The 25,325-nt window shown below is 43.6% G+C and overlaps 1 protein-coding gene and 1 pseudogene across 1 annotated transcript in view; one reads left to right on the forward strand and one right to left on the reverse strand.

The window, feature by feature from the left end:
* The window catches only part of FRAS1 (Fraser extracellular matrix complex subunit 1), a 538,610-nt gene that overhangs the window by 255,977 nt on the left and 257,308 nt on the right, over positions 1–25,325 (forward strand). The window contains exons 15-18 of the mRNA XM_061420570.1: positions 7,782–7,925; positions 20,068–20,208; positions 22,020–22,160; positions 23,645–23,821. Coding sequence (XP_061276554.1) covers positions 7,782–7,925; positions 20,068–20,208; positions 22,020–22,160; positions 23,645–23,821 — 603 coding nt within the window. The remainder of the gene's footprint in view (positions 1–7,781; positions 7,926–20,067; positions 20,209–22,019; positions 22,161–23,644; positions 23,822–25,325) is intronic.
* LOC133249747 (heterogeneous nuclear ribonucleoprotein H3-like) lies at positions 14,075–16,367 on the reverse strand (annotated as a pseudogene).

Below are 25,325 nucleotides of genomic sequence, written 5' to 3' on the forward strand. Positions count from 1 at the left end.
AAAGGCATGAAAGTGCTTATCTCCCACTACCTCTGTCAACACTAGGCATTACAATTCTAATTACATTTGTCAGTTTGATTTATCAAAATGTAATCTTGGGACTTCCCTGGCAGTCCAGTGGGTAAGACTCCGAGCTTCCAGTGCAAGGTTCATAGATTTGATTGCTGGTCAGGGAACTAAGATCCCACATGCCCTAAGGTATGGTCAAAAAAATTTTTTTTTTTTTACTGTAATCTTGTTTATTAACTTATTTATACTTATTTTGGAGATTTTATGAAGGAAGTTGAATTAGTCATTCTTATCCACTCATGGCCCCTTTTCATCATTAGCCTGTGCCAGGCTATTCTCCTCCTTATCTATCTTCCTGTTTATTCCTTTTCTTCCCATTACCTGTCCCCACTTCCCTTCCCCACTTAACTATTCTAATGCGATTTAATGTGGATTTGTTGTATGCATGCGCTCTTACTGTTTTGTATGCACATATTTTAAATATTCATACATGTTGTTGTTGTTGTTCAGTTGCTATGTCCTGTCCGACTCTTTGCAACCCGTGGACTACAGCACGCTAGTCTTCCCTGTCCTTGACTATCTCCGGGAATTCACTATAACTCATGTCCACTGAGTCTGTGATGCCATCCAACCATCTCATCCTCTGTTGCCCCCTTCTCCTCCTGCCCTCAATCGTTCCCAGCATCAGGGTCTTTTCCAATGAGTTGACTATTCACATCAGGTGACCAAAGGATTAGAGTTTCAGCTTCAGCATTAGTCCTTCCAATGAATATTCAGGACTGATTTATTTTAGGATGGACTGGTTGGATCTCCTTGCAGTCCAAGGGACTCTCAAGAGTCTTCTCTAACACCACAATTCAAAAGCATCAATTCTTCAGCATTCAGCTTTCTTTATAGTCCAACTCTGACAGCCATATATGACTACTGGAAAAACCATAGCTTTGACTAGACGGTCCTTTTTCAGCAAAGTAATGCCTCTGCTTTTTAATACGCTGTCTAGGTTTGTTATACATATTAACAGAAGGATATTTCATTCTTTTCCTTTTTTTCTTAAATTTTAAAGACTTTAGAAATTCTTAGAGCCATTTTAGGTTCACCACACAATTAAAAGGAAAGGAAAGAGATTTCCCACACACTTCCATTCCCAGAATAAGCGCAACCTCCTCAATTATCTCCATTCTTCCCCAGAGTGGTAGGGGCTTCCCCATGGCTCAGTGGTAGAGAATCCTCCTGCAGGAGATACAGATTTGACCCCTGGGTCAGGAAGATCCCCTTCATGAGGAAATGGCAACCCACTCAAGTATTCTTGCCTGGAAAATCCCATGGAAAGAGGAGCCTGGCGGGCTACAGTCCATGGGGTTTGCAATGAGTCAGAGGCAACTGAGCACACACCCTAGACTGGCACCTTTGTTGCCATGGATGACTTTGTTTCCCTCACTGACCCCTGTTTCTAAGATGCATACATGTTTCTGTGTGTACATCCAATCCTTTGCATCTAGTTGCTGCTCTCCTGGTCGTTTTCACATCTCCACCTATTTGAGAGAGTGAAGATGTTTTCATTTGTTTTTATTTTTCTATTATGAACTCCCTCAAGTACATATGGGTCTTCAGAACACATGGAGACCAGGCATTGCAACGTCAGGTGTTAAAGCTTCTGGTGGTACAGGGAGGAAGGCCGAGGGCAGAGACCACTTGGTAGGGGCCAGAAGCAGGTGGAAGTAAAAGGATCACGAATGGTAGTGACTCAGAGGACACCCTCCTTTTAGATTTGTCTGGCGTCTGTTGTCCGTCCTTCTTAGACTAGCAGCCTTGGCCTCACGTGTGGCTGTGATGGAGGAAGAGAGCACAGTTTGCCCAGCATCTGGGCTTCACTGTGAGCATCACAGAGCTGTTCTCAATCAGTTTCCAAAGGGTTTTTGTTAATATTTTGTAGCAATTACAAGGAAAGAACTCTACAGTAGGCAGCCTCTGGGCAAGACTGCAGCTCCTTTATGTAACTGCTGGAGGAATCCCTGTGGGCTCTGTTATTTCTTTTCGCTCCCTTTCTAAGTGAACCGTCCTTTCCCATAGTCTTTTTCATCCTTACCCTTTCTGCCTTGTGTTACATTTTAATTTGCTCCCTTTATAATTACTTTGCTTTGGGCACCAGATGAAATGAGATTTGTTCGATCCCATAGGGTGAGCCACTCATAGGATCGCATTCAGTGTCCTCTGCTTTCTCATGTACATCATCTTGCCGTATCCCCTTGAGTTAAGTACAACAAATATTATTATTCCCACTTTACAGATGAGGAGAGCAAGGGCCAGTGAAGTTGAGTTTAAGATGGGAAAATTTTTTTCATCCAACAAGAGTGTCTTACTAGAAATTTACTCACTGCCTCCTGATAAACTTTAAAACTTGGCAGGTCCTTCCTAGTCATGTGTGAGTCATGAAAGATAGTTAGCAGTGGCCACAATGTGGATAAGGACCAGGATGAAGGACTTTACCTTGTGTATGGTGTCTTGCTTATGCCTGGAGTTTAGGCTGCTTCATGTAGTTGAGAGTGAAAACTTCTTGGCAATTTGGAAATCCAAACTACACCCTCACTGATGACTTTAAAAGGGCCACTAACCAAGCGTGCTTATTTTCTGGTTATGGATGGGAGACATTCCAGAATTCCATGGAATGGTGAGAATCCAAGATTCCTTCTTTTTCCTGGGGGGCAGTTTAAACTTGAAGGCTGAGGGAACAGGATCTGTGTCCACTACCTGGGGTCTTTTAAAGGCTTCCTGGAAAACAAGAAGTGGTCCCTAGGAGGTATTTTAACATTTCCTTGGGAAAGGGCTGCATTTTATTCTTTGAGTAGCACAGGTTGAATTTTTTTTTTACAACTTTCTATTTCAAAATTATCAAATATGAAAAGAAGTTTGTTATTTTTAGAGTAGGGTTTCAATAGAGAGTTGCCAAAAAGAAGAGTATTTCACTCCCTTTCATTTTGAAAGGAATTGCTCGGCAAGCTAACACATGTCTTGTTATTCTCTGAAAGAGTCAGGGGCTTTCCAAAATAAATTATCTTCTGCACGTGAGATAAGATGATGGCTTTCTCTTATTCGTCCTCTGTTTTAATTTATCATCACAGTATACACTTCAAACGCTGGGTGAGCTGAACATGTATCACTAAGAGAAATTATGGTGAAAAGTCAGGGACTGACCTTTTATTTTTCATAATAACCCAAATGAAATAAAAGCTCCATGTAAAATAAGCCTGCTAGGAGAGATTATCTGCAGTAGCATATGTTCAGTGTTAGAAATTAGAAATCAATTGCAAAACACAGTGGGAGTATGTCATTATGAGAAATGACAACTCAAAAAAAAAAAGGGGGGGAAAGAAATGACAGCTCAGCATAGTCCTGTGTTAAAATAAAAATCCCTTCTGCTGTCCTGCCTGGCTGTGGAACATGCCTTTTTTTTTTTTTTTGAGATGGGAAAAAAGAGAAAGTCCAGCATCACATTTGGCTCTAAATGTAGATAGATCCAGCATGAGCTTCCCAGGTAGTGATTCAGTAAAGAACCTATCTGCCAATGCAGGAGATGTAAGAGGGGCGGGTTCAATACCTGGGTCCAGAAGATTGCCCTGGAGGAGGGCATGGCTGCACACTCCAGTGTTCTTGCTGTAGAGTTCCATGGACAGAGGAGCCTGGTGGGCTATAGTCCTTAGGGTTGCTAAGAGTCAGACTGAAGCGGCTTAGCATGCATGCACAGTCGGTAAGTAGCAGGAGAGGCATGTACAAAGGGCTGCAGGAACCTAGAGGAAGGAGTAACTGGCTTTGTCTGGACAAGTTCAGCAAAGCGTCATAGACATAGTAACACTTTAGGACGCCTCTCAGATGTATGCAGGATTATATTCAGGGACCGTGGAAGGAGCCAGAGGCATTGCTGGCTGGGTCAGTCCTGTGTGGTGTGGGGCATCCAGACCCTTGATCATCACATGGTCTTCTTAGGGTCTCTGCTCCATAGGGCTGGTATGGTGGAGGGAGGTAACAGCAGGCAGGGTGAAAGGTTAGGTAGGTCTCAGTGTGTGACAGGGCTGAGTGCCATCCCTAAGTCCAGGGCCTCCATCCTGCTCATCTTTTGACCCCTGTCCTCACTGGCAGCATGGGGGGTAATATTAAAAATATTTAACAAGCGGTATGGCAAAGATGAGACTGGTCAGAAGGAGCAGAGACCCAAGACCCTCTCCTATGTCAGACCTTTCATCGTTGGATATGGTGTCTGCAGTGTCCCCAGGGCTGAAGACAGAGTATCAGGGAGGGTACCATTTACCAAACAGGTTGGAAGTATTTGTAATGTTTCAACTGCCAGTGCAGCTGATATAATGCACTGCCATCAGACAGTCCCTGAAACAACTGGGAAATGCTCTTTCATTTCACATCTCCTCCTCACTTCTGGGACAAGGATGATTTCATTCCTTAAAGATGTCTTGAGTTAATCACCTTCTCCTCTCCCCACTGCAAAGTTCATACTCTAAAAAGCAAAACTGATCAATTCCTCTGCCCTGATTAAAACTTTTAAGGGGATGATATCCAAGGTCCTTTACCTCTGCCTGCCTGACACTCGTGATCTGACCCCTGTTGTCTTTTTCACCTCACTCCCTGTCATGCCCTGGGGACTTAGTCCCTGGTGTGCTGGCCTACCTGTGGCAGCTGGGAAGGCCCTCCAGATTAGTCCTTCACCTTGCATGTGGTAGGTGCTTCTGTTGAACATTGATAGATTAGCGTAGCATGCCTTCTTAGAAATGCAGTTGGATTTTTGTTTGTTTGTTTGGGTAACAGCTTTGAATCAACTCCATTTCCTCAGTAAGACAGAAGCCCTTAACATTGATAGACACTTCAGATAGTGACTGCAATCAGCTGTTGAGAGTAGTTGGATAAATGAATGAAAATTTTCATGTGCATTCAGGGTAGAATTTGCTCCTGGGATCTTTGCATCCACGTATTTGGTTTTAAGTAGCGTCAGTGGCTTATCTCAACACAAGCAGCGTTTTCATGCACCATTTGTAAATAAGGTGGCAAGTATAAGAGGAGTTTGTAGAGTACCAAGCAGTGTGCTCAACCGAGGTGACAAAAGAGTATGGACTCTGCCCCTATGGACCTTATGGTGAGGGAGCTCCCTAGTGAGAAAGCCAGATGACAAGTAAGTAAACTTTGTCTGGCTTTGCTTTCCACCTGCCAGTCTCATCTCTTACCTGGACCAGAACAGTCAGCTCCATGCTCATCTGCCTGCAGCATGCAAGTCCTTAAGCCCCCTCTTCATGACATCCAAAGAGAACTTTTAAACATCTCAAGCAGGGTTTGTGTCTATCCTATTTAAGCCCATTCTTGACTCATATCACAGTTAGGCTAAAAATCCTAATTTCTTTCCATGGTCTCTGAGATCAAGTTTGATAGGGCTTCTGCCTACCCCTCCAGCCATGAATCAGGTCACCGTGCCCTCTATTCCCCACTGTACCCTCTATTCCCCACTATACCCCGAGATGTCCACCAGGTCCAGTCACAAGAGGAGCCTCCAGTTCCTTGAACCCCCAAGCTCCTTCCCTTTTCCTTTGTTGCTGCTGCTCTCTGGCTCTCTCCATGGCTGGCCACGTCTCATTCTTCAGATCTTCCTTATGTCAGTCCCTTGCACTCCCACTACTGTTATTCTTTTTTTTTTTTTAACTTTTAATTTTATATTAGAGTATAGTTGATCACAGAGAAGGCAATGGCACCCCACTCCAGTACTCTTGCTTGGAAAATCCCATGGACAGAGGAGCCTGGTAGGCTGCAGTCCATGGGGTCCCGAAGAGTCGGACACGACTGAGCGACTTCACTTTCACTTTTCACTTTCATGCATTGGAGAAGGCAATGGCAACCCACTCCAGTGTTCTTGCCTGGAGAATCCCAGGGACGGGGAGCCTGGTGGGCTGCCATCTATGGGGTCGCACAGAGTCGGACACGACTGAAGCGACTTAGCATCAGCAGCAGCTAAGTCTGTTGGAGAGAAAAGTTGTCTGAAATTAAAGCCTTTCTTTGCACTTTAGAACTGAGAGGACTAGGTCTTAAGATTTGCCACGTAGGCCTCCTTTCTTCTGATTCCAAAGGGACGCCTAATTAAGTTACTTAGGTATAGCTCCCAAGTCACCTGTGACCAGCAAAAGCATTCTCTCTGCCAATTCTGGTCAGAATGAATATCTCTGAAAAATAGGTTGTGCTCCATTGTAAAGAAAACATTTTGAAAATCAGGATACACTAACAGGGGCTTTCCTGGTAGCTCAGTCGGTAAAGAATCCACCTGCAGTGCAGGAGACCCCAGTTCGATCCCTGGGTCAGGAAGATCCCTTGAAGAAGGGATAGGCTAACCAGTCCAGTATACTTGGGCTTCCTGGTGGCTCAGATGGTAAAGAATCCACATGTAATGCAGGAGATCTGGGTTCGATCCCTGGGTTGGGAAGATCCCCTGGAGGAGGACATGGCAATCCATTCCAGTATTCTTGCCTGGAAAATCCCCATGGACAGAGGAACCTGGCGGGCTACAGTTTATGGGGTTGCAAAGAGTCGGATGAAACTAAGCACACAGCCCACACACTAACAGAAGGATGGATGATGTTAGCCCTACAGACAGTGTGCCAACTCTGAATATATTCAGTCATTCAGAATAGACCTCTCTTTATAGACCTAAGATGAAGAACAAGAATGAATAGTAATAAAACAATCAAATGCTGGAAAAGGAGGAGATGGTCATACCTTAAAGGAATAACTCTGGTCTAGAAACAACATATAGTTAAAAATCTAAGGTATAAGGGAAAGGCAGGCTTCATGAGTCCTCAAGATACCAGTTTAGAGCAGATGCTATGGGGAAACCAGAGGCTGAGCTGTAAGAGTTGTGAGGGAAGACAAGGGTGGGACAGTTGGGGTTGGGGAGAGATGGAAAGGGCAGGAAGGAGCAACAGAAGTCAAGCAGTACTGGATCTTTCAAAGTCTATTCAAGGGTAAGAGGGCATCAGAATCAGTTCAGTCACTCCATCGTGTCTGAATTCTTGTGACCCATGAACCACAGCATGCCAGGTCTCCCTGTCCATCACCAACTCCCAGAGTCCACCCAAACTCATGTCTATCAAGTCGTTGATGTCATTCAACCATCTCATCCTCTGTCGTTCCCTTCTCCTCCCACCCTCAATCTTTCCCAGCATCAGGGTCTTGTCAAATGAGTCAGCTCTTCGCATCAGGTGGCCAAAATATTGGAGTTTCAGCCTCAACATCAGTCCTTCCAGTGAACACCCAGGACTGATCTCCTTTAGAATGGACTGGTTGGATCTCCTTGCAGTCCAAGGGACTCTCAAGAGTGCATGGCATCCCTCATAAGCAGATGCTCGACATGTTGGAGGTTGAGTGCAATTATCTAGTTTGACACTTTGTTGTGTGGTTTCGAAGGCAAGGTGATGGAGGGCCTTCTAATTTCACTAGACAGACCGTATTTGTCTAGAAAATTATGATTCCATTCCCTGTGATTCCCATTATTCAAAAGCCTCTGGTTTCCTGTTCCAGTTCTCCTAGCAATAATTTACGGAAGTTATGCCTGTGGCCAACGGGAAATGTTTTTCTTTTATTTTTTGGTGGGGGGGTGGTTCTTTTCTCCTGCAGTGCACATATGTGCCTAGTGGTTTAGGACTGAAGGTTCCAACATCCTCCTTATAAATTCTAAAGCCTTTGAAAGAAAAATTGCAGTCAGTCTTTTCTACTCTGGGTTCTTCCTGCAGCCTGCCATGAGTCCTGTGCCGCCTGCTGGGGTCCCACAGAGAAGCACTGCCTGGCCTGCAGAGACTCCCTCCACGTGCTGAGAGAGGGTGGCTGTGAGAGCAGCTGTGGCAATGGGTTTTACAACAAGCAGGGGACCTGCAGTGGTAAGTGCCCCGCTTTGCAGGCCAAAGCGGTTTTAGCTCTTCCAGCATCCCTTGTTTCATTCAAATCATAGCACCAAAAACCATCACTTCTTCTACTGAACAAATATGAAAATGATGCTAAGTTTGGTTTCCCAATGGGGCTTCCCAGGTGGCTTGGTGGTAGAGAATCTGCCTGCCAATGCAGGAGATGCAGGTTCAGTCCCTTTGTTGGGAAGATCCCCTGGAGAAAGAAATGTCAACCCACTCCAGTATTCTTGCCTGGGAAATCCCATGGGCTGAGGAGCTTGGAGGGCTACAGACCATGGAGTCGCAAAGAGTCAGACATGACTGAGCACACATGTAGCACGCTAGAATTGGCGGTGTTTTAGTAGTTTGTGGAACATGTTTTTTCCCAGTGAGAATTCCCTTGAATACCTTTGTCCCCCAACTGCTTGTTAGGTTGGATGCTCTCTGTAACCTTGTCCTACATGCATATGAGGACCACGAGGCTCAGGCCGCTTGCTTCAGACCCATAGCTGGAGGGAGAGGAGCCCAGCTTCTGTATATGCGTGGGGATCAAGGCACTCCTTGGGACTCCCAGGCCAGCCAAGGGCCACCCTGCTTTTGATGTTGGTGCCCTTGAATTGAAACTGAGGCAGTTATTGTCTATTCAACCTTCAAGACAACTTCAGACAATAAGAGTTAACCCAACTTCATGCTCCTTGTGCAGAGCACTGTCCCATGTGCTAAACATTAACCCATTGAGAGGCAGGAACATGTTGGGAGAAAAAGCATGACCTGGGACAAGTTACTTAATCTCTTCCTATGTCAATTTCCCATTTGTTAAATGCTGACAATAGTCCTTTCTGTGGGAGACAGAATGGCTCCTCAAAGATGCCCCTGTCCTAATCAGTAGCATGTGTGAATATTCTGCCTCAGATGGCAAAAGGGACTTTGTAGGTATGATTAAGGAGAAGACAATGGCAACCCACTCCAGTACTCTTGCCTGGAAAATCCCATGGACGGAGGAGCCTGGTAGGCTGCAGTCCATGGGGTCGCTAAGAGTCGGACACGATTGAGCGACTTCACTTTCACTTTTCACTTTCATGCATTAGAGAAGGAAAGGGCAACCCATTCCCCTGTTCTTGCCTGGAGAATCCCAGGGACGGGGGAGCCTGGTGGGCTGCCATCTCTGGGGTCGCACAGAGTTGCACACGACTGAAGTGACTTTGCAGCAGCAGGTATGATTAAGGTAAGGATCTTGAGGTCGGGGTGGTTACCCTGGATTATCTGAATAAGCCAGTGTAATCACAAGGGTCCTAATAGGGAGGCAGGAGGATCAGCATCAGAAAAGGAGACCAGAAACAGAAGCAGACTTTGGGAGCGATGCTGGGAAGGGACCATGAGCATGCAGGCAGCCTATAGAACCTGGAAAGATACAAGGAATAAACAAAGAAATAGATTCTTCCACCCAGAGCTTCCAGGAGTAATGCAGTCCTGCTAATGCTTTGATTTTAGGACTTCTGATCTCTTAAGCTGTATGATAATAAATGTGTGTTGCTTTAAGCCACGTCTGTGGTCATTTGTTACAGCAGCACACACCTAACTCAGAAGGCCATGCAAGACTGAATTAATGTAGGTGAGGCATTTAACACAGTGCCTGGTACAGAATAAGTGCTTTGTGTTTAGTGTTTAATCCTCACAGCAATTTTCTGAGGTAGTTATCGTCATCCTCTGTTCTCAGATGAAGAAGCAGAGAGACTAAGAAACTTGCCTAAGGTCTCAGGGCTAATGAGGGGCAGAGTTGGGATTCATGCTGGGTCTTCTGAGTTTAGACCTTAACTGCCTAATAATTGCTCTGGTGCTGCTATAACATGATCCCTCTTTATGCACCTCTGCCCATTTCCTGTTCCCTATCCTTCTCCTTTCCCTTGACCCTCTTCTCCTCCTTCTTCCTTGTCTTCCTGTGCTTGTGTACATGCATACTCAGTCATATCTGACTCTTTGTGACCCCATGGACTAGAGCCCACCAGGCTTCTCTGTCCATGGGGATTCTCCAGGCAAAAATACTGGAGTGGGTTGCCATTCCCTTCTTCAGGGGATCTTCCCGATCCAGGGATCAAACCTGCATCTCTTGCATCTCTATCAGTCTTTAGATCAGCCAGCTATCCCTGTGGCTGGTCCACAGGGTGAGCACCTGATGGTGAATGAAAGGTTTGAATCAAATTTATTGTGATGGTCAATATTGAAAAGTCAGATGACATTAAAAAAAAAATAATTTATTTATTTTCATTGGAGGCTAATTACTTTACAATATTGTAGTGGTTTTTGCCATACATTGACATGAATCAGCCATGGATGTACATGTGTTCCGCATCCTGAATCCCCCTTCCACCTCCCTAACCCATCCCATCCCTCAGGGTCATCCCAGTGCACCGACCCTGAGCACCCTGTCTCATGCATTTTTTTAAATAACTAAGTCCACTAAATTAAAAAAAAATGTGCAGCCCATAAAACTTTCTCAAGTTATTATGCTCATTTTGTTTACTGAGCAGGGCAACAGCACACATGAGATGATCTCTGAGACTTGACAAATGCACTTGTCTCAGAGAAGAGAGATAGCTCTTGGCAGCTGCTTGCTTAAAGCCATGCAAGGATCCATCAGTATCTCTGGTGTGAGAAACCTCACTCGATTTGGACAAGTCACAGGTGGCTTTAGTGTGGATTCAGGAGAGAACGAGGAAAGAAAAACAGGCTGCCATTACCCTGAGCATTTTAATCTTTTTCTGCCAGCATCACTTCCCTGCTCAATTAAGCCAGATGTATTCTCCTAAGGTCGGCAGATGTCAAATTTGCACTAATTCAAAGGCCTGGAGGCATCTACCCTTTTGATTCCCCGAGGAAGCTGGCTGCTGTCACTGTCGGGAGCAGTGACACAGACCTGCTACCGAGATGATGTTATCTGGATTGAGAAAGCAACTTTTGCTAGGGATGTGTGTAAGTAAAAGGAGTGATACCCAGTTAGTGTGAGCCTGAGGCAGTGAGGGGTGGGAGTCTACTTGGGCTAAGAGGTTGAGTGAAGAAAACCAGACCTCCTTGCAGACTGGAAGAATTTAAAAGAAGACTGCTGAACAGGTGGCTTCGGGAGAAAGTATACATCTGAAATGCTATCTGTATACATTTTGAAACAAAGCAGAAAGAGAACTTCCAAACACAAGGATGGACCAGTGCTGACATTAGTCAGCCAACCATTGGCCAACTGACCATTGGTTAATTAGTGAATGCCTGCCGTGTGCTTAGCAGATACAAGACTTTGTGATGCCGTTGGCATTGACCAATGGCCCTTTTGATGGACAAAACTGGAGTTTACGCTCTTCATAAAATTGTTCGAGTTCTCCAAGTCTGTGTCAAATGCCTTCAGAAAGGATTGTATAAATATTTTCTAAAGCAACGGTGAACCGAGTCACTGATTGCTATCGGAATGTTAATTAAGACGTCTGATGGTGATAAGCTGACTTACTTTCAATTCAGATTAGTGCTATTTGAGATAAAGCCCAGCTGGTGTTGGTTTAATAATTTATAACCCAAGCAACCCATATCTGTAGAAATCTCAAGTTGAGTGCTGAGAAAAATCCAGCACAACCTGTTATAAATGGTGCTTTGCAATGGCTGAAAGAATTTACAACAACCAAGTTTGTCTGTGGTACATGCTTTGAGTTTTACAAATATTAGGTATAAAGGGTGGGAAATTCGAAGGACAAAACCTCCTCATTGTTTAGTCATGTAAGTACCTGTGCTGTTATGAAGGGCTTTTCTGGCTCTGGCTAACACATAAATCAAAGCAAAGTCAGAGGTTTCTGTTAAACATTTTCTCTTCCTTCCGCCTCTCTTTTTCTTCTCTTTCCTTCCTTCCTTTTATACTGATTTCCCTTCCTTACCTGGGCAACTATTTTAAATTTTTTATCCTTTCGTTTTTATGGGCTCATGTAAAATGAGTTTTGTTTTCAGTGAGTACATGTATATTTTTCTTAAATGATACCATGTTTTTTAAATTAATTTGTTTTATTTGGCAAATAATTACAATATTGTGATGGTTCTTGCCATACATCAACATGAATCGGCTACCGGTATACATGTGCCTCCCTCATCCTGAAGCCCCCTCCTACCTCCCTCCCCATTCCATCCCTCTGGGTTGTCCCAGAGCACCGGCTTTGGGTGCCCTGCTTAATGCATCCAACTTGCACTGCTCATCTATTTTACATATGGCAATGTACATGTTGACGTGCTATTCTCTATACATATATGTATATTTTTCTTAAATGATACCATGGTATAGAGTTCATACCAGTTTACAGAGTTCATGTTGTCCTTTTTGCACTCAGCAGTATGTCTTTCAGATTCACCCAGGTTGTTATAGCATCTAGGCGTTTGCTTCTCACTGCTGCGTGGTTCTTCCTGGTCTGCATTCCCACTCTCCCAGGGACAGACTCCCCACATCTGTCCATCTGCATGCCATCACTAGGGAACACCAGTGAGCAACCTGCAACATATCCTTCAATGAGCCTGAGGGGGTGTGGGGAAGGTTTCATGGGATTGATGGATAACCCCAGAACAGAATTACTGGTTTCTTTTTTTAATTTTAATTTATTCTTTATGTGTTGAGTCTGCATTTTCTTTATGGGACTAAGTAGTGCCAGGTAGCTCACCAGCATCTATACGCCCAAGCATCAGGGCTGTCTCATCTCCACATTCTGGCCATGACTTGACATTATCAAACTTCAGGTTTTTTCCTGGTCAATAAGTATACAGGGGCATTATGCTTTAATTTGCTTATTTCTGATTATTAATGAGTTTATCTTCAACTCCTGTTGGACTTTTGTGTTTCCTCTTTGATAAACTGTTTTTAATGTGTCTTTCCCATGGTTTCACTGGCCTTGCTTCCTTTTCATTGTTGATTTTACGGAGTTCTTTGCACTTTGTGATACTAACTCTGTCAGTTCTTAAATATACAAACATTTTCCCATTTTGTTGCTTTTTAACCTTTAATGTGGTGCCCTTCATTGAACAAAAATATGTAATTCATTTTTTACTTTAACTTTTTGCTTTTGAAATTTTAAGATAAAAACCTACCCTGTTCAAGTTCACAAAGAAATTACACTACAATTAATAGAAGAAATTCTATTAATTTCAGTTTTAACTTTATGTAGGCTCATCCATCTAGAGTCCACTTCTGTGAGATGCAGTTTGATTTTTCTCCGTTTCATGATCCAGTTTCCCAGCATTCAATCTAACTTTCTCCATTGATCTTTATTGGATATTAAATTTTCCTATGCACACAGATCTGTCTCTGAGGTATTTCATAGTCTAAATTTCTATTCCTATACCACTGTCACATTGTTTGTTTTATTCCTTAATTTCTATTGTTTTGCAATATGTCTCAGTGTCTGATTGGGCAAATTATCCCTTTCTTTCCTTTTTACTTATCTCCCACCTTGATATTTATTACATTAATAACATTTCTAGAAAAACCAAGTAGCAAGTTTAATAACTGAATTCACATCAACAGGTTTTATTTTGATCCATTAGACAGTTTGGAAAAAAGCCATATTGATTAAAGGGATTAAAAGTAAAAAGTACCTTTTTCTTTGCCGCATATAATTATTTTTTAATGCAATGGCTCTAAAACTCCAAACATCAGATGCAAAATCCAATGGTAAGACTCTCAAGACATGGATTTGTGTCTTACATCTTTAAAAAGTAGACATAATGGCTCAGCTGGTAGAGAATCCACCTGCAAGTGGGAGACCTGGGTTCAATCCTTGGGTTGGGAAGATGCCCTAGAGAAGGGAAAGGCTACCCATTCCAGTATTCTGGCCTAGAGAATTCCAAGGACTGTATAGTCCATGGGGTCACTGTGTCGGACAAAACTGAGTGACTTTTGATTTCATTTTTCACGTCTTGTAGTGCTAACAGGAAAATACATCAGCCTTAATCTTATGAAAGCAGCACATTCTTAGGAGTAGCTAGTATATAAAAAGTATCAGCATCAGTGGTTTGAACGTAAAAACTTATTTTTTAAGTCAAAGTATGCAACAGATGGCTTCCCAGGTGGTACTAGTGGTAAAGAACCTACCTGCCAATGCAGGAGACATAGGAGATCACTAGTTTGATCTCTGGGTTGGGAAGATCCTTTGGAAGAGGGCATGGTAACCCACTCCAGTAGTCCTGCCTGGAGAATCCCATGGACAGGGAGTCTGGTGGGATATAGTCCGTAGGGTCGCAAAGAGTCAGACACTACTGAAGTGACTTAGCACACACGCACACATACAACAAATAAAACCTACAGAAAACAAATTTTCCCATCACAATCTGTTGCTTTACTAAGTAGTGTTTTGAAAACACATTCCTTCAGTCATTATAAAATTCTTAAAATATAAAAGAAAGAAAATCTATAAGAAAGTCTAGTAGACCAGATGATGTTGGCAGGACTTTTATATCCGTGGTTATGTTTTTAGTATATCCCATGCCATCCACTTCCACTTATGCCACCTTGCCCATAGTAACTGCTACTGCCTCCACCACCCAGGCCAGAACAACTCAAGCCATCAGGAGTACCGTATCCTCCACTGTAATTGTTCCCCATTCCCATCCTTACAGCTGATCTGTGGGCTCTTTGATTATCCATTCCATCTCTGCCGTAACCTCCCATTCCTGAGCCGCCTTCCATGAATTTGATTCAAGAAGAGTTCAATGTATTGATGTTGTGTGTTATTCTTCTCTTTGGACATGGTAGCTACTGCATCTTCATATGTCACAAACTCTACATCTTCTCCTGTTGCCCTGCCATCAGTTCCAATATCAGTATGCATTTGGATTGAATTTAGTGGTGAGAAGAAATTAGCAATGTCATCTCCAGTTGCCTGAAAAGGTGGTCCTCTCATATGTACAAAATGACTACCATGAAAACCTGAACTTGTATCACCAACTCCCCCATAGCCATGTCCTCCCATACCTCTTCCATCGCTCATGCTGTCATCAAAGTCATCATTTCCGTAGCCATAAACACTGTGGCCACTATAGTCATCAAAACCTCCATAATCACCATCATACCCATCATCTTCTCATCGAATTCTGTCATACATGCTTCCATGCCCAGCTCCATAATAATTTCCTCTTCCTCCTATTGGTCTATCGTGTGGTCCTGGTTGTTGGCCCAAGCAAACTTCTTGGTGGATCATAAAATCCTTTGATTTCCTTGCTGCTACTTCTGAGGTTCTCAATAGCCCTGGGCCTCATTCTTTCCTTGTGTTTCCCAAGTGCATTTTCTGCTATTTTCTTTGAAGCAAAAGCACGAAGGCCTCCCCTGTGCTTCTCCTGTGGTAGTCCATCATCAGAGTTATTCCATTTGGCACGATTTCCAACCCCTGAAAGAACTATTTCCTCTTTGCCGCAATCAGATGGCAGTCCACGAAGTTGTACTGTCCATCACTAGTATCATTTGGGCCATTATGTTTCACAAGCCAATCCATCTCAATACTGTTTGGTTTAAATGCCCCTTGTACTTCAAATGCCCTGTTGGGTAACAGTAGAGCTGACTCCAGTGCCCATGGAATCTGGTTGTGAGGAGGGAGAGGTTGTCCACCTCATGTACTGCTCCCACAATGGTTCTCCAGCTATCTCCAGCAGTGGCAACCACACCCTTTTCACTTTTGTTAAGTATTCATGAACTTTCAGTTCAGTTCAGTCGCTCAGTCGTGTCTAACTCTTTGTGACCCCATGAATCACAGCACACCAGGCCTTTCTGTCCATCACCAACTCCAGGAGTTCACTCAAACTCATGTCCATCGAGTCGGTGATGCCATCCAACCATCTCATCCTCTGTCATCCCCTTCTCCTCCTGCCCCCAATCCCTCCCAGCATCAGAGTCTTTTCCAATGAGTCAACTCTTTGCATGAGGTGGCCAAAGTACTGGAGCTTCAGCATCAGTCCTTCCAAAGAACACCCAGGACTGATCTCCTTTAGAATGGACTGGTTGGATCTCCTTGCAGTCCAAGGGACTCTCAAGAGTCTTCTCCAACACCACAGTTCAAAAGCATCAATTCTTCAGTGCTCAGCTTTCTTCACTGTCCAACTCTCACATCCACACACGACTACTGGAAAAACCATAGCCTTGACTAGATGGACCTTTGTTGGTAAAGTAATATCTCTGCTTTTCCATATACTATCTAGGTTGGTCATAACTTTCCTTCCAAGGAGTAAGCGTCTTTTAATTTCATGGCTGCAGTCACCATCTGCAGTGATTTTGGAGCCGCAAAATATAAAGTCAGCCCCTGTTTCCACTGTTTCCCCATCTATTTCTCATGAAGTGATGGGACCGGATGCCATGATCTTCGTTTTCTGAATGTTGAGCTTTAAGCCAACTTTTTCACTCTCCACTATCACTTTCATCAAGAGGCTTTTTAGTTCCTCTTCACTTTTGCCATAAGAGTGGTGTCATCTGCATATCTGTGGTTATTGATATTTCTCCCGGCAATCTTGATTCCAGCTTGTGTTTCTTTCAGCCCAGCGTTTATCATGATGTACTCTGCATATAAGTTAAATAAGAAGGGTGACAAAATACAGCCTTGATGAACTCCTTTTCCTATTTAGAACCAGTCTGTTGTTCCATGTCCAGTTCTAACTGTTGCTTCTTGACCTGTATACAGGTTTCTCAAGAGGCAGGTCAGGTGGTCTGGTATTCCCATCTCTTTCAGAATTTTCCACAGTTTATAGTGATCCACACAGCCAAAGGCTTTGGCATAGTCAATAAAGCAGAAATAGGTGTGTTTCTGGAACTCTCTTGCTTTTTCCATGATCCAGCAGATGTTGGCAATTTGATCTCTGGTTCCTCTGCCTTTTCTAAAACCAGCTTGAACATCAGGAAGTTCACGGTTCACATATTGCTGAAGCCTGGCTTGGAGAATTTTCAGCATTACTTTACTAGCGTGTGAGATGAGTGCAATTGTGCGGTCGTTTGAGCATTCTTTGGCATTGCCTTTCTTTGGGATTGGAATGAAAACTGACCTTTTCCAGTCCTGTGGCCACTGCTGAGTTTTCCAAATTTGCTGGCATATTGAGTGCAGCACTTTCACAGCATCATCTTTCAGGATTTGAAATAGCTCAACTGGAATTCCTTCACCTCCACTACCTTTGTTCGTAGTGATGCTTCCCAAGGCCCAATTGACCTCACATTCTAGGAAGTCTGGCTCTAGGTGAGTGATCATACCATTATGATTATCTGGGTCATGAAGATCTTTTTTGTATAGTTCTTTTGTGTATTCTTACCACCTCTTCTTAATATCTTCTGCTTCTGTTAGGTCCATAGCATTTCTGTCCTTTATTGAGCCTATCTTTGCATGAAATGTTCCCTTTGTATCTCTAATTTTCTTGAAGAAACCTCTAGTGTTTCCCATTTTATTGTTTTCCTCTCTTTCTTTGCATTGATCACTGAGGAAGGCATTCTTATCTCTCCTTGCTATTCTTTGGAACTCTGCATTCAAATGGGTATATCTTTCCTTTTATCCTTTATTTGACAACATCAATTGCCATATTTTTCCTCAAGTTCTTTAAATGTTTTTCAGGAAGTTAGGATGGTGTAGGTAGATTAAGAGAACAAACAGAATAAATCTCTCAGTAGTTCTCTCTTCCTGAATCATCGGTTCTCTGATAGTGAGAAGAAGTGTGTTTGGCTTGTTTTTAAAGAATTTAGCCATGAGTGTGTTTGAGTCATAGACTTACCTGCTACTGCATTTACCCTCAACTTTGTTTTCTGTTCAACAAAGGAGTTTGTTCTGTTCAAGGCTAATCTCTCCATCTGTACTTTTGAATATATCTCCCTTCTTTCTCCTAGATATGCTTTCAGCAATTATTAAAACTCTTCTCTTTTTAAAAACCTCTCCTGGCGTCCGTATTTGCCTTGGGCTTTTACAGTGCTGGAGAAACAATACATCTTCTTACGCATGTTTGCGTGCTAAGTCGCTTCAGTCATGTCCAATTCTGTCATGTCCGTGGACTGTAGCCCTCCAGGCAAGAATACTGGAGTGGCTTGCGGTACCCTTCTCTAGGGGATCTTTCCCACCCAGGGATCGAACCTGTGTGTCTTAAGTCTTCTGCATTGGCAGGTGGATTTACCACTAGTGCCACCTGCTGTTGGTGCTGCTAAGTTTTCAGTCGTGTCCCACTCTGTGCAACCCCATAGACAGCAGCCCACCAGGCTCCTCTGCCCCTGGGATTCTCCAGGCAAGAACACTGGAGTGGGTTGCCATTTCCTTCTCCAATGCATGCACGCATGCTAAATTGCTTCAGTCGTGTCCGACTCTGTGTGACCCCATGGACAGCAGCCCACCAAGCTCCTCTGTCCACAGGATTCTCTAGGTAAGAATACTGCAGTGAGTTGCCATTTCCTTCTCCAAGTGCCACCTGGGAAATCCCTTTACTGAATAAATCAACTTGTTTCTGATTTCAACAACCACACCTGTATGTGATGACCCCCAGGGCCCTCCCCTGAGTCTCAGAACTGTCAGTCAGGCTATTTACTGGACTGCACGTGTCCCAGATGAACCCCCACACCTACTCTTTTTTTTTTGTTCCTCGAGTAGCATCACTCATTCCCTGTACTAGGCCCATGGCAGCCATCTGAGACACTTCCACCTACACAGCTCTTAAATCTATCACCTCATTCAGACTTGATGCAGCTCCCAGTCATCTGGTTTCCCAAGCATTTCCACAATTTACCAACTGGGTCCCTTAGTCTCCTCCTCATCCCTCCAAACTGCCTCCCAGCTGAAGCCAAAGTGATCCTGCTTAAACACAAACATAGCCATATTTTTACTATGCTAAAAATTGTAGTGAGTGTGACAGTGTTAGTCACTCAGTCTTGTCCGCCTTTTTGTGACCCCATGGATAGTAGCCTGCCAGGCTTCTCTGTCCATGAGATTCTCTAGGCAAGAATACTAGAGTGGGTTGTCCTCCTCCAGGGGCTCTTCCCAACCCAGTCGAACCTAATCTGCATTGCAGGCAGATTCTTACCTTCTGAGCCACCAGGGAAACCCAAAAATTGTGTAGAGAGAAGCTCCTGAAAGCTTTCCTAAGATGAGCATCTAGACTATGAAGTCTGGTAGACAGGTTTCTGTAATCTGGCCCTTCCCACTTTTCTGGCCAAAAAAACAGAACTGCTGTTTCCAAGCCTTTCCCTGAGCAAACTCCAGGAGATGGTGAAGGACAGGAAAGCCTGGTGTCCTGCAGTTCATGGCTTTCCCAGGTTCTAGGCCTATACTTGCTTCGCTGCTTCAGCTGAGAGTATATTCCCATCATCTTGGCATGCTTTGACTTGATATCTAAGACAGCGCTCAAGCGTCATTTTTTCCATGAATCCTTTCCTCACCTTTCATACTTCTTACCCCACACACATTTTGTTGAAATTTTTATGATGCTTATGCAGACTAATCTGAGCAATACATTTAGTATTCCTAATATTGCATATGTTTATTTCCCTCTGGTAGACTTAACAAGTTCCTTAAAGCTGAGACCAAATTGATTTGGATTTTGTGTCTCTACTACCTGGCACAGTACTTGGCACAGAGTTTAAGAAATGTGTTCAGGGCTCACTGAATGAATAAGTGAACGAGTAGATTTTAGAAGATTGTATGAAACTCAGCAATTTGAACTGAAGTTTTATAGCATGGCCTTGCTTAGTATAACTCTGAATTCTCTCTCCAACCAGGGTTGTCAGATGAAATATAGGATGAACTATTTTGGACAAACTTAAACTAAAAACTTATTTTTTATTTATCTTGAAATTCAAATTTAACTGAGCATCTGGTATTTTATTTGTTAAATCTGGGAACCCTACTGCCAAAGCCGTTTTGACTTTAAATCCCATATTAAATTGGACACACTGGTAGGTGAGCCTCAGAATATTTGTTATGCTTAGTTCAGTGAATACTTATTGAGTTCTCCTTCAACTGTGAATACAGAACATTTTGAATCAAGGAAACAGACCTCAGCTGAGCAGCCAGAAATGTGATTACTATGTTGATGCCAACTGTGGACGTTGAAAGAACAGACTTCCTTTGCTCCCTTTGTTCATTATTGATTTTCTCTGATGGGTTTTCTTTCCCTTTAGCTTGTGATCAATCCTGTAAGAGTTGTGGCCCTAGTAGTCCCAGATGTCTTACCTGTGTGGAGAAGACCATGTTGCATGATGGGAAATGCATTTCTGAATGCCCTGGTGGGTACTATGCTGATGCCACTGGGAGATGTAAAGGTAAGTTACATGGGTAACTGTTACCATCATCCTCGTCATCACCAAAAAAGTAATTAACACATGTTTGATTACACGCAGTGCTGTATGTTGCTCACTTGGAAGTTTGTGTGCATGGTAAGTAAATGGCAAATTAAAAGGAAAATATATCTGTTATGAGGGTGGGAAATATGGGTGGATGCTGGGGGAGTAATGTGATTAAATAAGGGGCTTACACATACCAATCATCATTAAAGATCAGGGGATCATTTTGAAATGCCAAGAAAACCTCTAAAGTCTTCACACAGTCCTTGTGTGTACGTGTGTACTTGTCAACCATTACTCACTCAGGCTGTAGGTAGGAGAGCATCATTCTTTAGATGGCGTTTGTAAACACATATGTTGGCAACTATAGCACACCAGGAAAATAAAAAAGCAAACCAAGTTTGATAGCTTGTAAAGCTAAAGTGTGTATCTATCGAAAATTTGGTTTTATGTGCTCTTTATATAGTATCTTTTTTCAGACTTATACATCTTAAACTAGGAAACATTCCTGTTTGAGATGGGAACTTACTGCTGCCTCAGACACCCTGATGGACCTTCTTCTCTGAAACAAGCATGTGTATTCTTACTTCCACTTCTAGCGTCTGTTTGGGCAGGATATTTAGACCCATCCTACCACCTTGAATCATCAGCCTCCTGTTTGTTTGTCAGCCTCTTTACTCATCCACTCTTTATCTCTTGTCCTCAGTATTCTGTCCCCAGCGATCTCCTCCTGTCTCCACACTCCCCTCTCCCAGCTCCTGACCATGGTCCTCCAGAACCTTCTTCCAGGGTTCACTCCTGTTAATTAGAACAGCGTGGTGCCATCTGCCTCTTGGAGTCAGAGTGTCCCGTTGTTACTAGCCAGGACCAAAGCAGGAGAGAGGCATGCCTGACTGCCATATGTAGTGGTCAAATCCTTTAACATAATTTTTACTTAGACTCCTAGAATGTCCAACTGTAAGTGTGTTAAAAGACCATTGAACCCAATGTCTCACCATGCATATGTCAAGGAAACTAGGCCTGGAGAGACCCAGTCTTGGCTAAGGGCATAAGCTAGGGGACAGGCCCTTCAAAAATGCCAGGGGTCCCAACACCCAGATCCATGAACTTTCTCCTCTTCCCTATTCACCTGGGGAGTCTTAGGTTCAGATAGACCTCGGGCTAAATTCCAGCTCTGCTACTAACTAGCTTTGTGATCTTTAGTAAATTTTTTAACTTTCCATGACCTTGGTTTTCTCATCTGTAAAATGAGGTTAATACTTCCTACTGCATTAACATTGCTATGAAGATTAAAAGTGGCAATATATATAAAACACAATATAAACACTAAATAAAGGATTTGTGTTGAGTTACTCAGTCATGGCCAACTCTTTGTGTTGGCCCATGTCTACTGTCTACTGTAGCCCACCAGGCTCCTCTGTCCATGGAGTTTTTCAGGCAAGAATCCTGGAATGGGTTGCCACTTCCTCCTCCAGGGGATCTTCCCAACCCAGGGATTGAACCCAGGTCTCTTGCATCTCCTGGACTGCATCCCCTTAACCCCTGCGCAACCTGGGAAGCCCAAATAAAGGGTAGCTAATAAATAATAGAACGTGGATGAAAGATGGGCAGAGTTGCAGCGTGAGCGGTGCTGGTAACATAACCACCTCCGAACACATATGCCCCTTGATTTGGTGCAACACGTGAGGGGGATTGAGGATAGAAAAGCGGGCATCTTCGTGCATGAGGAGGCCGGCCAAGAAGTGGACTCCCTAGTTACCCTGGTCCCATTGTATTCCTTTCTCCCTCAGTTTGTCACAACTCATGTGCCAGCTGCTCAGGACCCACGGCCGCTCACTGCACCGCCTGCATCCACCCCCAGGCCCTGCGCCAAGGCCACTGTCTGCCCAACTGTGGAGAGGGCTTCTACCCTGACCATGGTGTCTGCAAAGGTATTGTTGGTGTCATCATCATTTATTTATTTGCTCTGCTGGGACTCGTTGCAGCATTCAGGCTTGCGGGCTCAGTAGTTGTGGCATAGGCCCCAGGGCGTGTGCAATTTAAGTTCCAGGACCAGGGATTTAACTCCCATCCTCTGCATTGGAAAGTGGATTCTTAACCCCTGGATTACCAGAGAAGTCCCTTATCATCACTCCTGATAAACTTTCCCATCACAAGGACATAGAGATAAGTTACTTTGTGGGGCAGCTCTTCTTCTAGTGTATCCCATGTGGTTATGCCTGTATTATTAGCTTTTTTTTTTTTTTTCATTATCAAAGGGAGAATTTGAAAAATCACATTTGAATATTTGTCATAACACTCAATGGGCCACCGTCTTTCTGGTCATCCTTGAGGGGTGTGTTATTCCCTTTCCTGTGCCTTAAAATGAACCCAGTTCTTCTTTCCTCTCTTTTGAATCCTCTGAGCATTATTACTAATGTTTTTCTTAGTCTTCATTTTGTTTTTCCCTGAAGAACTTCTTTTTGTTAATGATGCTGCTGAGCAAACTGAGAGTTACCAGCAATGCCTCTGGGCTGAGTAAAACAGAAAATCTTCCATACCTATTTGCCGGAAAGGCTCTCGGCTCATAGGGAGGGCAATCTCCTTTGAGCATTTTGAAACTGGAACGTTGGGAGCAAACATTTTAATTAAGCGAAGTTAATTTATGTTTATTTATACATAGGGCACCTTGGAAAAGTTGTGAAGGATAGTTACAAGGGAAAAAAAAAAGTATTTAAAACAGGGCAGCTGCTATAAATATCCCGAAAAAGACAATTTAGAGAATCTTTGAAAAGATGGGAGCAACCATTATATCAGAGTGTGGGCAGGAGAGATTTTGAGTACTCTGGCTCTGATTCTCACCAGCAGCCAAGGAAAACCAGAAACCATGATGGATTGTCAAGTGTTTGTTGCTGCTGTAAAGGGCCTCTTCCTTGTCTAGAAAAGCAGCCTTTCCTCATATAAATTCTAACAGAATTTTGTTAGAATTTCTGGACCCCTCTGTAGTGGGTGATGGATGCTGTAATGGACAGTAACACAACTACCAGTTTTGCACATAATAGAGTAACCGCCTTTATAGGAATGCTTCTTAAAATCTTCCATGAAAAACTGAGATTATATCATCCTCCTCTGTATGTGACTCTCTGGAGAACCAAGCCAATATTGTCCAGTTTGCTTTTTTCTTCCCTCCGTGATCTAGCCTGGCAGCTCTTCTAGGACCCGAGAGACATGGCTAGTTAGCATCACCCTCATTTGGCCTCTCACAGATATTGTTATTATCCCCCTGGGCTTTATGGAGAATGCTGGAAAAACAGTTATCTGCAAGGTTGTATCTGGTGAACTTTTCTGAGTGAATCGGACTTCCTTAGGGACTCCCCTCGGTTGCAATGCTTATCTGATCCTCGGGCTGACTCCTGCATTCTGTTCCCCTTGGCAGCCTGTCATACCTCTTGCTTGACCTGTGTGGGTCCAGCACACTCCCACTGCACCCAGTGCAGGAAGCCAGAGGACGGACTGCAGTTTGAGCCGCTGTCAGGCGCAAACATCACCTCAGGCGAGTGTCTGTCCCGGTGCAGAGCCCAGTTTTACTTGGAGATCACTGGACTGTGTGAAGGTGAGTAAGCCTGATTGAAGGAAATGTTTAGGTAACTTCCAGACTTACCTCTTGAGGGATCCTGTGAGGCGGGACCCAAGCCAGAAGTGCTTTGTTTTCCCACCACAATAGTTTCTGAGTGTTTCTGGATGGAAGACTGACATGTGAGAGAATGGTCCCACTGACATCCCCCTTCCTTTGGTGAATAACAGGTGATCTTAAAGAGTTAGTTCCTTTTCCTCCACTGTCCTCAGAGTCACACTCTCAGAAATTCCAGGTGGGGATTCATTCAGAGACAGTATGAGTAGCTGAGACAGACATGGAGCTCATTGTAAAATTCTATTTATTTGTTTTAATTTGCTACTCTGAATATAAGTTGATCTCTTCAGGACAAAATCTGGACTTCTGTCAAAATTTAGAAGTGATTCCTGCCCTTGCTTTGGTGTATTGCCCACAGAGAATTGATGCCATTCTGAATGGTGCGACTCAGAGCTGGGTCATCTATAAGTGGCTGAAGATGAGATGAAGGGGTGCATGCATGTGTAGTGGTTCAGCTGTGTCTGATGCTTTCTTTCCCCATGGATCGTAGCCCACCAGACTCCCCTGTCCATGGGATTTCCCAGACAAGAATACTTGACTGGATAGTCATTCTCTTTTCCAGGGAATCTTCCCAACCAAGGGATTGAAGCCAGGTATCCTACACTGCAGGTAGATTTTTTACCATTTGAGCCAGGGAAGCCCCAATTTCTTAGGAGGTAGGGGAGGCCCCTCTCTGCTCCTACAAGAACCTTCCTTGCTATTGGATGAATTTTTTGACTCTTGGGCTACTTGGGGGAAAAATCCACTACTTATATTTTTCATTATGAACATATGTTCATTAAGGGGAATTTTGAATGCAGAAAAAAGTAGAAAAATAATCTCTCTACCATCTACCTGCCTAAACCCAATTGCCTTTTATTTTGCTATAATATATCTGAGTCTTTTTTTTCCCCCTGTGCATAGCTTTGAATTTTTATTTTTGCACCATAATTGTAAGCATACTGCAGATTCAGGGGTGTATTTGACAAGCCCACTTATTAAAATGGCTTCACTGTTACACTGGAATATATACTCACATGGAAATGCTGGATTTCAAGGTTAGGTTAAAAGGCTTTGGACACAGTGAGTGATATGGCATAGTAGAAAGTATGTGGAATTGGAGTACAGATACCCCAGGCCAGATACTTAAGCTCTCAGAGCCTTCGCATCTGCAGTATTAGAATAGGGATAATTGACTTTCACACACGCTTTCTGCCAGGATCAAAGGAGGTGCAGAGCGTGAAAGTGCTTGGTAACTTGTAAAGCTCTCATGATCACTTGGTGTAAATCTCAGTCCATGTGCTCAGGTATTCGGGGACGTTATAAGGGTCACCCCCTGCTCCCTGGGATGCACCAGGCTACAGGGTGTTTACATGGTGTCTAAAATTGGGAGAGGGCCTCTATTCCCCCAAACACTGGTTTCCACCCATGTATGCATTGTGCAAAC

Source organism: Bos javanicus, chromosome 6 (assembly GCF_032452875.1).
Source record: "Bos javanicus breed banteng chromosome 6, ARS-OSU_banteng_1.0, whole genome shotgun sequence".
Taxonomy (NCBI): Eukaryota; Metazoa; Chordata; class Mammalia; order Artiodactyla; family Bovidae; genus Bos; species Bos javanicus.